Source organism: Amphiprion ocellaris, chromosome 15, assembly GCF_022539595.1.
Source record: "Amphiprion ocellaris isolate individual 3 ecotype Okinawa chromosome 15, ASM2253959v1, whole genome shotgun sequence".
Classification (NCBI taxonomy): domain Eukaryota; kingdom Metazoa; phylum Chordata; class Actinopteri; family Pomacentridae; genus Amphiprion; species Amphiprion ocellaris.
In genome coordinates this window covers 15750978-15765240 of record NC_072780.1, presented here as the reverse complement: position 1 = coordinate 15765240, position 14263 = coordinate 15750978, and the positions used below count along the sequence as shown (strand labels likewise).

At 40.6% G+C, this 14263-nt stretch overlaps 1 protein-coding gene across 1 annotated transcript; it reads left to right on the top strand.

The window, feature by feature from the left end:
- Positions 1–1296: 1296 nt before the first annotated feature.
- txnl4a (thioredoxin-like 4A) lies at positions 1297–5375 on the top strand. The gene is made up of 4 exons (XM_023275791.3): positions 1297–1459; positions 1648–1827; positions 4645–4748; positions 4877–5375. The coding sequence occupies exons 2-4, from the start codon at positions 1675–1677 to the stop codon at positions 5046–5048; spliced, it is 429 nt and encodes a 142-aa protein (XP_023131559.1). The 5' UTR covers positions 1297–1459; positions 1648–1674; the 3' UTR covers positions 5049–5375.
- The last annotated feature ends 8888 nt before the right edge of the window (positions 5376–14263 follow it).

The following is a 14263-nucleotide window of genomic DNA, read 5'->3' as shown; positions in this document are numbered from 1 at the left end:
GTAATAGCAAGTAGGAAAAAACAGTCTTCAGGAAAGAACAGCAGTTGAAAGATAACTATTTTCATCTGAGAATTTCTTTCCTCATAGTTATGCTACTGTGTATTTTAATACCAGTTAGGAAGTTGTAAAAAAAAAAAAAAAAAAGTTGGTCTCTCTAAAGTTGCTGAATAGAGACATGCTGAATGAGTCACCTTAAACAAGTCAAAAACAAACCAGTCTTTCTTCTTACTAGTTAAGACTGAATGATTTGGGGAAAATATTTAATTCTGTTTTTTCTGACACAGTGATTTGGTCTGAGATATAATTTCTTAAAGTCAAGGTTCAGTTCACTGTTCACTCTGTGATAGAATCAAAACATGATGGAGTATTACATATGAGACAGCATGCAAAGTGTTACTAAGACAACATGAATCACTACATGAAAAGTAGTTGTCATAGCAGTTTAAACCCTGGGTCAGAGGGCACTGCAAAATGTATGAGAGGTGGCCTTAAATAAAGAGAATGGGCTTATGTCAGTCAATTAGATTGTGTATACATGAACCACAAGGTCAATAGGCAGCATGAACACCCCCTAGAAGTTTCAATATGATACAATAAATCAAATTACAGAATTAGAATTATTATTTTAAAGCAACACTTTTGTATTCTAAATTGTAGCCTTTGAGATTTGCTAATTGCGTGTTTCAAATTGGTGGTCTTGCAATAGACTGGTGACCTGTCCAAGGTGTCCCTGCCTTCACCTTAAGTCAGCTGGGATATGCTCAAGCCCCCCCGCAACCCTAATGAGGATTAAGCAATGTAGAGATAATGGATGGATGGATGGTGATGGATGTTTCAAATTGTGATTTGTATTTGAAATCAATTATTTAACGGTGAACTTTCCCCACTGTGGGATCAATAAAGTTTATCCTTATCCTTATTTGTTCAGCGCACATTCTAATTTAGATGGTCTTAGTTTTGTTAGTAGACTGTTCCATAAAAGATTTGGTTTCTTGACATTCAAAATTCTTCTCATTTATCAGTGTATATAGAGTATCCAAAAGATTAGTATACGTAATATATATACGTAAACAATATACAATACAAACAGTTTTCTCTGTGTGTTTTTGGTTTCTAAGTGAATAATACAATTGATCTAGTTCTGTTTGCTCCTTGGTGTTGTATTAACTTATTTAATCTTACTCATCTGACTGATCTCTTATCATCAATGGAATTCTGCATTTTTAAACCCTTCAGTGTAAACAAAAAACAAAACAGTACGCATAGATGTGACGCAAGCATGTCGCGTCCACACTGTCGCTGATTTGATGACGTAGAGAAACGTACCGTTTGCGAGCATAAACTAAACAGCAGCAGCAACATTCAAAAAAGTTATCAGTATTTTGGAGCTACTAGCTACGTTTTCTACCATACGGAGCATTTATTTCGCCAGATAACACGATCTCGTTTGTATTTTAAGGTGAGTGTTTCTAAATATTTTGTCAATTCCTTGTATTAAGGTTCCTTTAGATCCCCTTCTAGATTTTTTCCTCGGCTAGCGTTAGCCATTAGCTAACGTTAGCAGGCTGAAAGACTGACTTCCTACTCACATAATAAAATCTTACTGCTGCTGGTCCAAACGTTGTACTCACTATTCTTCATTTTCAGCTTAGGAATCGATAATTTTGGTTCAAGATGTCGTACATGCTACCACATCTCCACAATGGCTGGCAGGTGGACCAAGCCATCCTGTCTGAGGAGGACCGAGTCCTCGTCATCCGCTTCGGACACGACTGGGACCCAACATGTATGAAAATGGACGAAGTTCTTTACAGCATCGCTGAAAAGGTTAGACGCGTTTGTGATCTTTGCTGTAGACCAGTGTCGTCAAGAAAAGTAATAGTCTTCCAAAAACTGCTGTGAACTATCATCATGTCTTTGCATTATTTAACCAGCTTTGTGCCTTATATTAAAACCAACCCTGTTATTTGAACTGGTTGAAATGTAAAGGCCCAATTCAGCTCACAGCATGTATGTTTCCACCTGCCAGAAAGCAACAGCAGCCTCTATTTTGTGACTACACAAAAATTACTAGATGTCATTCAGGAAAGTTACGTTTTAAACAGTAAAGAACATAAGGTAATTGCACAAAAGATCATTTCTATATTACATATATGAAACAATGTAGTCATGTTAATTGTTATCTAGACAATAGTATTACACATATCGAAAGACATACAGCTTAAACATCCAAACAAATGCTATAGTATTCTCTGTAGTCATCCTAATGTCGCTTATTACGCTGTAAAGTACAAATATGTTTTTTGGTCACAATTTATTGTTTACAAGAACTGATTCCCAAAGATGCAGACCACAGACACATAAGTGTATATTTTCACGTTATGGCTGTTTGTTCCAGCTGAACAGCTGTCAACCTTTATAAACACATTACAGCTACAACAAGAAGGGTACAATCTTGTCAATTGCAGTCATTTTTTGGCAGACAGTAACATCTCGACACTAAACCTGGACTGTGAGAGCATTTTGTTTGATAGGACACATTATCTGAACCTGCTTAGTATCTGGTCAGTGCTCTGCTATTAACTGCAGTTTAGGACAGGTTTAAACCTGTGTTGTCTTGGCCAAAATCACTTAATAATAATAATAATAATAATAATAATAATAATAATAATAATAATAATAATAATAATAATAATGATAATAATAATACGTTTATTACTATGGCACCTTTCAAAACAAGATGTACAATAAAATCATTAATAAAACATTAGCAAGAAAATAAATCATGAAAAAGCATCAATTAAAACTTCAGGAAAAAAGATTAGACAATCTTATACAAATGCCTGTCTGTAGGGATGGGTTTTTAAAAGCTCTTTGAAGTGAGGTGCCAGCTGAGCTGTTCTCACAGTAGAGGAGAGCTAAATCCACAATGTTGGGGCTAAAACAATAAAAGCATTGTCAAACTTTGTTTTAAACCTGGAATGTGGGATTTTTAGGTGCAACTGATTCTTTGAACTCGGGTTGAGAAGCAGAATAAGAGGTTAAAACTTATCAGATGTAGTGGAGTCAAATTATGTAGAGATTTCTAAACTGATCAATAGAATCTTACATTGAAGTCTGTAATAAACAGGGAGCCAGTGTGATTCAATCATGACCACAGTGATGTGGTCCCTGTGTTTAGTGCTTGTAAACAGTCTTGCTGCGATGTTCTGAAAGAACTGTGAATGGGTAATTGCTGCATTGCTTAGGCAGGTGAATAATGAGTTCCCAGAAGTAATTACTTAAACCCCATTGCAGTGTCCATAGAATCACATGTTTTTTACTCTGAACTTTTTTTGTGTTCTGAACTCCTGCAGTGGTCACTTATTCTGAGTTGTAACTTTGTGCTGCCAGAAACGGGGTCACAGGTCCATAAGTCCAGTTTCTAAATGTCTGAAACAAATAAATATACATGTATTTTCAGGCTAATTGCCATCCCATTGAACAGTAAACTCATACTGTATTTGAAAAATTATTGATACTGTGACAGATTAAAGTGAAACAACATGGCAAATATGCTGTGATAATATACGATTGATATATTTTGTATATATAGAATAGTGGAAGTGCACATGCTCTGTCATAAGAAGGTTTCCAAGTAGGAAAAAACTGGTTGATCTGATGTCTTGATGTTATCACTGTCAGGGGTGACAGTCCTGATAATCAGGTACACAACATCACTCGTGCTGTAGTCATTCACTCGTAGTGATTAATTTTACATTTATGTGGATCTGAGCGACTGTGGAAAAAGTTACACCAGGAACTGTCCAGGAACAATAATAATTCCATTGCCCCAGTAAATGCTGGTAAACCATTAGATACTGTTTTATTTGTAATTGCCAGTTCATTCTGCACTCGGATAATTACGACACTCAATATTAACTGTTACAGAATTTAAAAAGTGTGAAAAAAGCACTCTGTGTCTGTAAAGTTCACACATTTAGCCGTTAGAACCAACAGGAACATTGCCGTTTATGTTTTGATTTGACCCTGGGCTCAAAATCTTATGAAGTTTTACATTTTACACTCATATGAGAGTTCTTTCCTGAAACTCTGTAGATTTTTGCTAGTGCAGGTTATATAATGTCTGCTGGAGGGATGTGAAGAGTCATCACTGTGTTCACAGCTCTCGGGGGTTTATTGCTAATTTTACAACCAAAATTCTCATTACAGTATGTTATGTAGGAGTATCTCGCTCTCAGTCAGCAATTTGTAGATCATTTTCAGGAGAGGCTGCCCAGCGCTATTAAGGCTTAAAAAGCTGGCTTCATGCTATAATTTTAAAGGATAACATCTATATTCCTGTAAGCTTATATAAGCTTGCCTAGTTGTTTTAAACCACTGGACTGGAAAGGTGAAAAATTTGAAGTAATGAAAAGGCAGAGGAGGTTTGGGGCACCACTTTAAAACTAACAGGTAACTTTCACAACTAGGTCATTATGCAAGGAATGTGTCATTACATGCAGGTCAATGTGAACTGGCAAATCAGGTGTGCGTACTTTATAAAGAATTCTTAGTTCTTCTTAGAAATGTTTCCTTCTTCTATGGTTCTGGCTGTTATTCTGAATATACTTTGCTGATCTGTGTCTGCCTTTATCTTTACAGGTGAAGAATTTTGCTGTCATTTATCTGGTGGACATCACAGAAGTGCCCGATTTCAACAAGATGTACGAGTTGTACGACCCCTGCACTGTCATGTTCTTTTTTAGGTAAGGCTCCCAGTTAATGTAACTTATGTGATCTTTTTGTAAAAAAATGTGATTGAACAGATGTTACTGACTGTATAGAGACCTTGTCATATGAAGAATCGTATCATATTTCGGTTGGTGTTTTCCAGGAACAAACACATCATGATTGATTTGGGCACCGGTAACAACAACAAGATCAACTGGACGATGGAGGACAAGCAGGAGATGATAGACATTATTGAAACAGTGTACAGAGGAGCGAGAAAAGGAAGAGGTCTGGTGGTGTCTCCAAAGGATTATTCTACAAAATACAGATATTGATTTTTCTCTTTCTTCTTTTTTCCTGAGTGTTCTTTTTCTGATGTTTTGTGACACCACGCAGAGACTACAAATTACAGAAGTCAAGGAATATCTTTGTCAGCGTTTTTGTTTTTCCAGTGAAAGAGGACAATATTCGTGTTAACGGTCATGATTGCGTGACATTGTGCCATTTGTATTTTCTGTGTGTAGATTACAGTTTTATTCAGTTTCTTCAATATCAAGTTGTTCCTTGTGGTTTTTAAAAACTTATTCCTGTTAAACAAGTGCTGAACAGACCAGACACGCCTCATATTTAAATGGAATAAACGTGGACTTTTTGCACAGGGAGATTTTTGCTGTTTCCCCTCAGTTGTTCTTGGATGCATAGCTGGTACTAAGGCATCAGGTATGGGGAAGTGATATCAGGAAAAGAGGTGCTGATGGTGCATTTATGTACATCTATATGTAAATTATATTCCTGGCTCATCGCGTGTCGCATTGCAAGCTCATTTGTATGGGTAAAAACCGTCCATGTGCCCTTCCAATTTCAGTTTGTGGGGCTATTTTCTGCAGCACTTGGTTACCTCAGCCGGTTAGGACGTGGGTTTGGTGATATCAGGTGGCTCAGTACGAACTCTTGGACTGCTGTTAGTCTTATTGCTCCCCCTAGCTAGAACGTCCAGTAAGACTGGCTATGTGATGTCCTTGGCGACAGCACAGCTTTCACTTTGGAATATTTTTTTCGCCATAACAGGACATCTTGATTGGGCAATGTTTCAATGTTCCCTGGGATAAAGTTTTCTCTTGTCTCCTAATAGTGCCGCCAATGTTTGAATAGATAAAGAGGACAGAAATACATAGAAATCCATTTTTTGTAAAGTTTTCATATAATTAATTCAGTAAGGTTGACATTATGTCCACTAACAGAAGCTGTCATTTATTTTCACTAGTAAAGATGCATAGAGGTTGTCCTCCTTGGTACAGCGCAAGGCAGTTGTTGTGATTGTGGAGACTTGATTTATAGACATGTTGTGAATGCAGCCACCCACAAACATTGAGAAAACCCTCTGCTTACAGGAGGTGGACAGATAAACACCTCACAGTGCTGTATCTCTTCAGTAAAATCTGTTGAAGTCCAAATTTGGGTTTTGCTCAACTTTGCCTTTGTGTTGGATTATGTTTAATGAAGGTTTTTGCTTTAATATCCAAGGTAGAAGGTTTGGGAACATCCAAAGCAAAGCAGTCCTTCCGTGCTCCCAGAAATTGAAATCTGACCAGCATTTTGTACTTGAAGTTGTAGCAAATGAAAACCCGACCACGTCAGCGCCTTAAACCGCAGGGTGCATTTCCTTAAATTCTCCATCAGGTGGAGCCAGAGATATCTGACAGTTTGCACCACAATCTGTACAGTCAGTCTTATTCACCAATGATGAGCTTAAATCAGTCCTATCGGACAAGAGTGCCAAAAACCACAAAGAAGTATTTAACACAAACTGTACAATAAAAATACAAATGGTAAAAATTAAAAAGTCTTTATCCGAGTAACCGGGGATCTTAGGACACAAGATTGCATTGTTGCCGGTTACTGTTTGTGTAAAAAATGTTCAAAAGGGTCTGAGTAGTGGTACAAAGAACACTGTAATACATAGTATATGAACTGAGAGTGGTAAATGAAACCTAGAGGCACCTGTATGTGGAGCTCTGGCACAAGAAAACAGACTTGTGTGTCCGTATAAACTGCGCTGTGAGTGATGATAGTGTGTTATGTGAAAACTCGAGGACTGTTATGCACAACACAGGAGGACAATACGTAACTGCTGGGTATTGTAGTGACACTGCAGGGACACATTCACATAACTGAGCTGACTGTTAAGGAGTGTGACGTCCTTTAGGAAGAAATGGTTCTTGAGTCTGCTTGTTCTGGTGCCCAGTGTTCTGTAGCGGCTGCCAAACTGGAGAAACACACATACGTTTTGGATGAGTGTGAAGTGTCTGTGATGAGCAGTAGACATCCGCTGAAGGAGTGATTTTTCCTGACCTAGGACTCTACGTACCTCACAGGAACATAAATATGCCATATCTTCATCAGACAGGTTAAAAACTGTGCCTTTATACATTTGTTATATTCACGACACACACATTAACAACATTGAGGTGAACTTTGAGTCCTGTGTGAGATAATAAACCACCACAGTCCTTGAATCTTCCACTGAATTTCCTCACAGTTTTCAATGTCAGCCTACAACCCTGGCAGTTATCCATTGATGAGAGTGATAAAAAAAAAAAAATACTGAGCTAAAACAACGTATGAAAGAAAATAGAGGGAGTGATAGAGATATCAGTGGATGAGTCTCATTAATATCCTTAAACTGTCAGCTCCATCTCTTCCAGCTCACTATAATCAGACACCACACGCTGCACGGGAGACGGAGTCCAATTTGTTGAATGACAGATGAGGTGGAAGGAGACAAGTTCTGTCTGTTTCACTTTATGAGTGCGAATGTTTGGACCGGAGACAGAAAGAGAAATCCTCTCCAGAGAAAACAGACTGACCTCCTCACCTCTCCTGAGTGAGACAAGTTGGAGTCAGTGTGTGTCTGTCCTCGTAGACAATTCACTGCACTGTATGTCTCAAGAGTTGAAATACTGCCCCAGTGTGCTGCATGGAGGACAAGATGAGGACGTCTGAATGGCAGATGGCCGTCGAAAAGGAGCTGAAGGAGACGAGAAAGAGGCTAATAAACTCCTGTGGACTGCTGCACAAACCAGACGCTTTGACCACTTGGCCACTCTACAGTAAAAACCACATAATCTCTTAAAAATCGACCTTTCAGGAACCAGAAGAATGCTGTGTTTTTAAATTGAGTGCTATTCATTTTTTAAGCATAACAATATAAAAGCTGCAGCTACAGGATGACCTCACCGGCCTAATGTGTGTATACTGGCAGGCATGAACATATTTGCAGTTCAAAATAAACTTATTCCCTCATCTTTGTCTGAGTGTAGACCATGATGAGAACTTAAATGCACCCCCTCCAGGCCTCACATGTCCTTTCCACTTACATTAGTCTGGCGTGGCTTTGTCTTTGTCTGGCCTGTCCCTGCAGGGCCCATGTACACTATTATTGTGCCACTGTCCTCATATGGAGCACGGGGCCAAAGGCCGCCTCCACTGGTCCATTATAATTCACATTATCATGCATTGTTGTTCCCTATTACTGTTAATCAGCTCAGCCTCAGGGGAGAGGAGAGGTCTGGACAGCTAAGGGTTACTAGGAAACTCCAGTCTAGACGCAGACAGAGACGGCAGGATGCACAAAGTAGCGTAAAGAGACAGAAAGAGCTGGAGCTGCTTGGCCTATAGACTGTATAGGGAGTATGCACACTCACCCCTAAAGCTGTATTAATCCAGGCTCTGTTTTCAACTGATAGCGTTTAAATTGATGAGCACAAAGAGAAGGTGGACCATGAGGATCATGTGGGTGCCAGAGGGAAGACGTGCTGGCATCCCTCCATCTTCTCCGTCTCTTCCCTCCTCCTTTTCTGGTCTGTCACTATCCATGTGGATGCCCAGCGTGGGGGAAGGGTGAGGGGCAGTAGCCAATTTCTGGGACACCCCGCCCCCATCCCCACCACCCTTGCAGCTTCCCCTGTTGGCAGTGGCACACATGCACACACATACACAAATAATGTGTTATCCACTTGCCTCTACCCAGTAACCGTTTGCTCAGTGTCTCTGAAAGTTGACCTCAAAGTCCATCTGGATCTTCACCCTGAGAAGGTCGCTTGTGGAGATAGACTAATGTCCACCTTTTCACTGGGGAAATCATTGCATTTGACCTGTGACCCCTAAAGTTAAACTTCAAATCCCTGGTTGCATACACGGATCTACCACAGCATTAAAACCACAACCTAATATTGTGGAGGTGCTGCCAAAAAAGCTCTGACCCTTCTGGCCATGGACATGGGACCTCTAGGGGTGTCCTGTGGTGTCTGGAACTGGGATTTTGGCAGCAGATCCTGGGTTGTCAGGTGGGGCCTCGGCAGATCAGACTTGTTCCAGGACATTTCACCAATGCTGATGAGAGTTTTCGAAGTCTGGACGTAGAACACACTGAGCTCTTTGCCGTGCTCCTCGAGTCATCCTGAGCAGTTCTTGTCTGTTGCTGGCTTTTGTGGAGTGCCTACAGATAAACTCTAAGTACTTTTGAATGCCATTTTGCATTATTGCCCTACATTTTTCCATGTTACATGTGTGTGTTGTGGACACACTCAAACTGTATTCGCTATAGAAATGTCCCCAATTCCCCTCAGGAACAATGATGCTTTAAGAAAGTGTGGCATTCTGGGTGTAAATGTCTGATAAATTGTTTTGTTATTCTCCTGCACAGTATTGTTTATGTATTAAGAAGACATTGTAGTCCTGCAGTGCCACCTTGTGGTCTGTTCCACTTTTATTTTGTTAAGCGCGCGTTTCTTCTTCTTCTGCGGTTTTTGTGACGCCGAACTTCCTGTTTCTTTGTCCAAACAACATTGTGCTCAAGCATCGTCGGAGAAACGGTAAAAGCTGTATAAAAACAGTAGTTATACATCACATGTATCTGTTTGAATTGTATTCAGGAAAGGTTTGCATTGTGATTTACCTCATTATCCTGTATTCGTAGCTCTGAACAGCGACGTGTGTGTGTGTGTGTGTGTGTATATCGAGCTGGAGAGCATGCTAGCTGATGGCTAACACTTAAATTAGCACCCTTGGAACGGCGGAATGAGGTATGAAAATGTTAAATATTCATTATTATCAGATGAGTTGCGTTTATTTGTATTGGATGTGAACATGATTTATATGTGAATTGTTTGTGATACTACAGTGAGGCATTTTGTATTCTGTTCAATTCTGTAGTTTTCACGGTGCTTATGGTACATGTGCTGGTCGAGAGTGAGAATAAATCAACACCCGTTTGAAACTCTCTGCGTCTTGCTGAGTGAATCCAAGGGGCCGCTACACTGGGTACAGTGCTGTTGTTGGTTATGTCTTCCGTCTCCAGTAACAAAGTCATCATCATGCACAGTACAATGAGAAAAATACTGGCAGTTAGTTGTAGCATGCTGTTGCTACTTAGCACCATGAGGCTATGGGCTCCCTGCTACTGATGTATAGCAGCACAGCCAGAGAGAACTGGATCAGCTGAGAATGAGTACTGATGTGATAAAGAAGAAAACAACAGAAGCACCGCAGACCAGACAGCTAGAAGTTGACATCACCAAGCCAACATGGTAGTTGCTAATTCAGAGGTTTCCTGCATTGCACCTTGTACTCCATAACCTCCGAAACTTTTTAGTTTACTGATGTAATCAGATTACAAAGGGTAGGGAACTATAATCAGCCTTGACTATGATTGAACTATGTCTAATTACAATATAACGAAACTGTCAAGGATTACCTGGTTATATTTGATTGCATCTTTGAAACACTGTAGGAAACATTTTTCATGATGCTGTCAATCAAAGCAAGATAGAGCTCTCAGGTTCCATTATTCTAAATGACTTCAATTTGTTTTTTATTGATTTTTTTTTTGGGGGGGGGGGGTACTGCAGTTTTTATTCCTTTTTATTTACATTGAAAATCCATGAACATTTTGAGTAACGGCCACTCGAGTGTCACAAGTCCTGCATGTGGCCTTTGATTGAAAAAACACAGCAGCAACAAAAATATACACAAAAGAAACATCATCTTACCTGTTGTAGAATACATAAAGGATGCCTTGAGTTTGTACCAGGACTGTTTTTGCGAGGATAATTGGATTTGATTTGTTAATTTATGCAAAATGGATTTATTTACAATAAAAATGTTTTGGGAAAACATTTTTTTAAGCACAAGGTTCAATATTTTCAGTGTTTGATACTGAAGTAATCCAAAAGTATTCAGATTGGATCATTTTTTGAGTAATTCAATGGATTGCATTAATAATTACTAAAAACTAATTCCAATGTAATTTGCATTTAAGAACTGATTTGCATCAAAGAAATCTGAACCAACTATGTATGTGTTTCCTATCTTATTTTTTTTTATTGACCTATGCCAGAGATTATACTGTAAATTATAACTGTGCGTGTGCCTGTAATTTAGAACTGCAAAAAGCAATAGTTGAGCATGATTTTCTATGGTAGAAATATGCTCCGCTGCTTCTTTCGAGGTTGGGAACCTCTCCATCACTGTATAAGGTTACGACTGCGGTCGTATGAGGTTGTTTTTTTTCTGCGCTGTGTGTGTCTTTGTATTTAGCTTATCCAATATGTAAATACAGCTGCGCCGCACCACTGCCCGGATTGGACGTCACGTTGATGAGTCGGCGCCGGATTGGCTCGGTCTACCGTGAGGACGGACATAAAAAGCGGAAAGATGACGTCGCTTCCGGGGGTCAGAGAGCCAGGGAACCAGATGGGCGAGTCATCCTGCGCGGAGTCCCAACCAGCACACAGCAGCACAGTCCATCCACTCATTAGTTCTTTGTTGAACAACACAAGTTTATTTGTAAGAGAAGGGATCGAGCTGCTACCTTTGTTTTCTTTCGTTCCTCTTGCTTTCGGGAAGTTTAGCAAGCACATTGCATTAGTTCCTCCGTTTCGTGAATCTGAAGTCGATTCTTATTTCAGCGCTTTCGAGCGCATAGCCGCTGCTTTAAAATGGCCCACAGAATTTTGGTCCTTGTTGCTGCAGTGCAAACTTGTGGGTAAAGCGCAAGAGGTCTGTGCTAGTTTATCTATAGAGCAGAGTTTAGATTACGACACTCTGAAAAAAGCTGTGCTGCAGGCCTATGAACTCGTTCCTGAGGCATATAGGCAAAAATTTAGAAATCGTGAAAAAAGTGCCAACCAGACCTACGTAGAGTTTGTGCGCGAGAAAAGCGTTTTGTTTGACAATTGGTGTCAAGCCTGTAATGTTAAATCTCTGGAAGAGATGCGCTAGTTAATCCTGATTGAGGAATTTTTAAAAGTGTTTGCCGGAGCGCATCGTGGTGTATCTGAATGAACAAAGTCTCGTCTGTTACGAATGCAGCTGTCTTAGCTGATGAATTTATTTTGACTCATAGAAGTGTATTTTCTCCACAGTCATCTCGTGGACCAAATGTTGTGTATGAACGGAGAAGCCGATCACCGAAGCATGCGCGGAGAAATATTCCCACGGTTGCCGGTGACAGCCGCCAGTGTTATTACTGCCATGAGTCGGGTCATTTAATCACAGTCTGTCCTGCTCTGAAAAAGAAAGGTCAGTCCAAACCTAACAAACCGCCCGCTGGCGTTTGTCTAATAAAAACTGTGACTTCTCCTGAAGTGCGTTCTGTGCATTCTGAATGCAAAATCTCTGACGTTGATGCTCGTTTTCAGCCATTCGTTACAGAGGGCTTTATTTCTGTGACCGGAGAGGGAAAAAAGTACCGATAAAAATTCTCCGTGATACGGCAGCCTATCATTGGATGATGTTAAGTGATGTCCTGCCACTGTCCAACGAGACTTCGTGTGGTTCTGATGTGTTAGTGTGGGGTATTGGGATGACTGTACTGAGAGCCCCGCTGCATGTGGTGTATTTGAAATCACCGCTGGTGACAGGACCGGTAAAAGTAGCCGTGTGTTCGCGGTTGCTAATCAATTGTGTCTCGTTCATTTTAGGAAACGATTTGACTGGAGGAAACGTTTTTCCTCACCCCGTGGTTACCGATGTTCCGGTGCCCGCCTCGTCCTCGGCCACTCCTGCTGACCTCTCTGAACCACATCTGTTCCCTGTGTGCGCTGTTACACGCGCACAGGCTCGTAAACTGGGTGAAATTGTGAATTTGTCTGAGTCATTCATGACTAAGTTAGATGAGAATGGGAAATCTGGTATGACTGACAAAATTGTAAAAACTAAGAATAAGTCCAACTGTAAAAATGACACATCTCTGTTCCATAGTGACGCAGAATTAACTGTGAATGTGAACCGTGACATGTTGATCACTGCTCAGAAACATGATCAATCGCTAACTGTGTTTTTCTTCTGTATTCGCTACTGACAGCACATCTCCTGTTTTCTTTATAGATAATGGAGTTCTGATGAGAAAGTGGAGTCCTGACTGGTGAATTACGTGTTGTTAATCAGGTGGTCGTGCCAAAGGAATATCGCCCTCAGGTTCTCAGCATCGCACACGATTCCTGGTTAGCAGGTCATTTGGGTGTTAAGAAAACTTATCAGCGTGTGTTACGCAATTTGTTTTGGCCTGGTTTAAAAACCGACGTGGCCAAATACTGCCGATCATACCACAGTTGTCAGCTAGCAGGAAAACCAAGTCAGCCTGTTCCGCCAGCACCGTTGCATCCTATTCCTGTGCTTGGGGAACCATTTGAACGTGTGTTGCTGGACTGTGTGGGGCCTTTGCCAAAAACCAAATCTGGGCATCAGTATATTTTAACAATTCTGTGTGCTGCTACTCGCTACCCTCGGGCGATTCCTTTACGCACGCTAAAAGCTAAACCTATTGTTAAAGCTCTGATACAGTTTTTTTCAACATTTGGTCTTCCAAAAGAAATTCAAGCTGACCAAGGAAGCAACTTCATGTCAAAACTGTTCGCTCAGGTAGTAAAAGAGTTAAACATTAAGCATCAGACATCCAGTCCTTACCATCCAGAGTCTCGGGGTGCTTTAGAAAGGTTCCATCAAACACTGAAGTCCATGCTGTGTAAATTCAGCTTGGAGACTGAGAGAGACTGGGATGAGGGGCTGCCTTTACTCATGTTTGCTGTGCGTGAAACTCCACAGGAATCCTTAGGGTTCAGTCCTTGTGACCTAGTTTTCGGCCACACTGTGCGTGGTCCTTTGCATCTTCTTAAGGAAAGATGGCTGTCAGATTCTACTCAGAGTGAGTATAATGTACTAGATTATGATTATGCAAGCTGGTGCAGGAAAACCTAACGCAGGCTCATTCAAAGATGAAACGTCATTTTGACAAAAAGTCTGTTCTGAGACTTTTCCAGCCAGGTGACCAAGTCTTGGTGCTGGTGCTGCTGCCCGGATCCAGTCTGCAGTGTCGGTTCAGTGGTCCATACGTAGTGGAACGTAAGATAAGTGACACAGATTATGTTATTAAAACTCCTGATCGAAGAAGAAAAACTCGTGTGTGTCATATTAACATGTTGAAGCGATATTTTTCCAGAGATAACCCCCCTGTGCCACCTTCTGATGCTCCCGTGGTTGTCGTTTATGA

What these genes read in the sequence shown, in the direction of transcription:
- txnl4a (XM_023275791.3), top strand. Translation starts at nt 1,675, where the DNA reads ATGTCGTACATGCTACCACATCTCCACAATGGCTGGCAGGTGGACCAA. An exon ending in TTTACAGCATCGCTGAAAAG is followed by an intron (nt 1,828 to 4,644) that starts GTTAGACGCGTT and finishes TTATCTTTACAG; the next exon opens with GTGAAGAATTTTGCTGTCAT. An exon ending in ACTGTCATGTTCTTTTTTAG is followed by an intron (nt 4,749 to 4,876) that starts GTAAGGCTCCCA and finishes GGTGTTTTCCAG; the next exon opens with GAACAAACACATCATGATTG.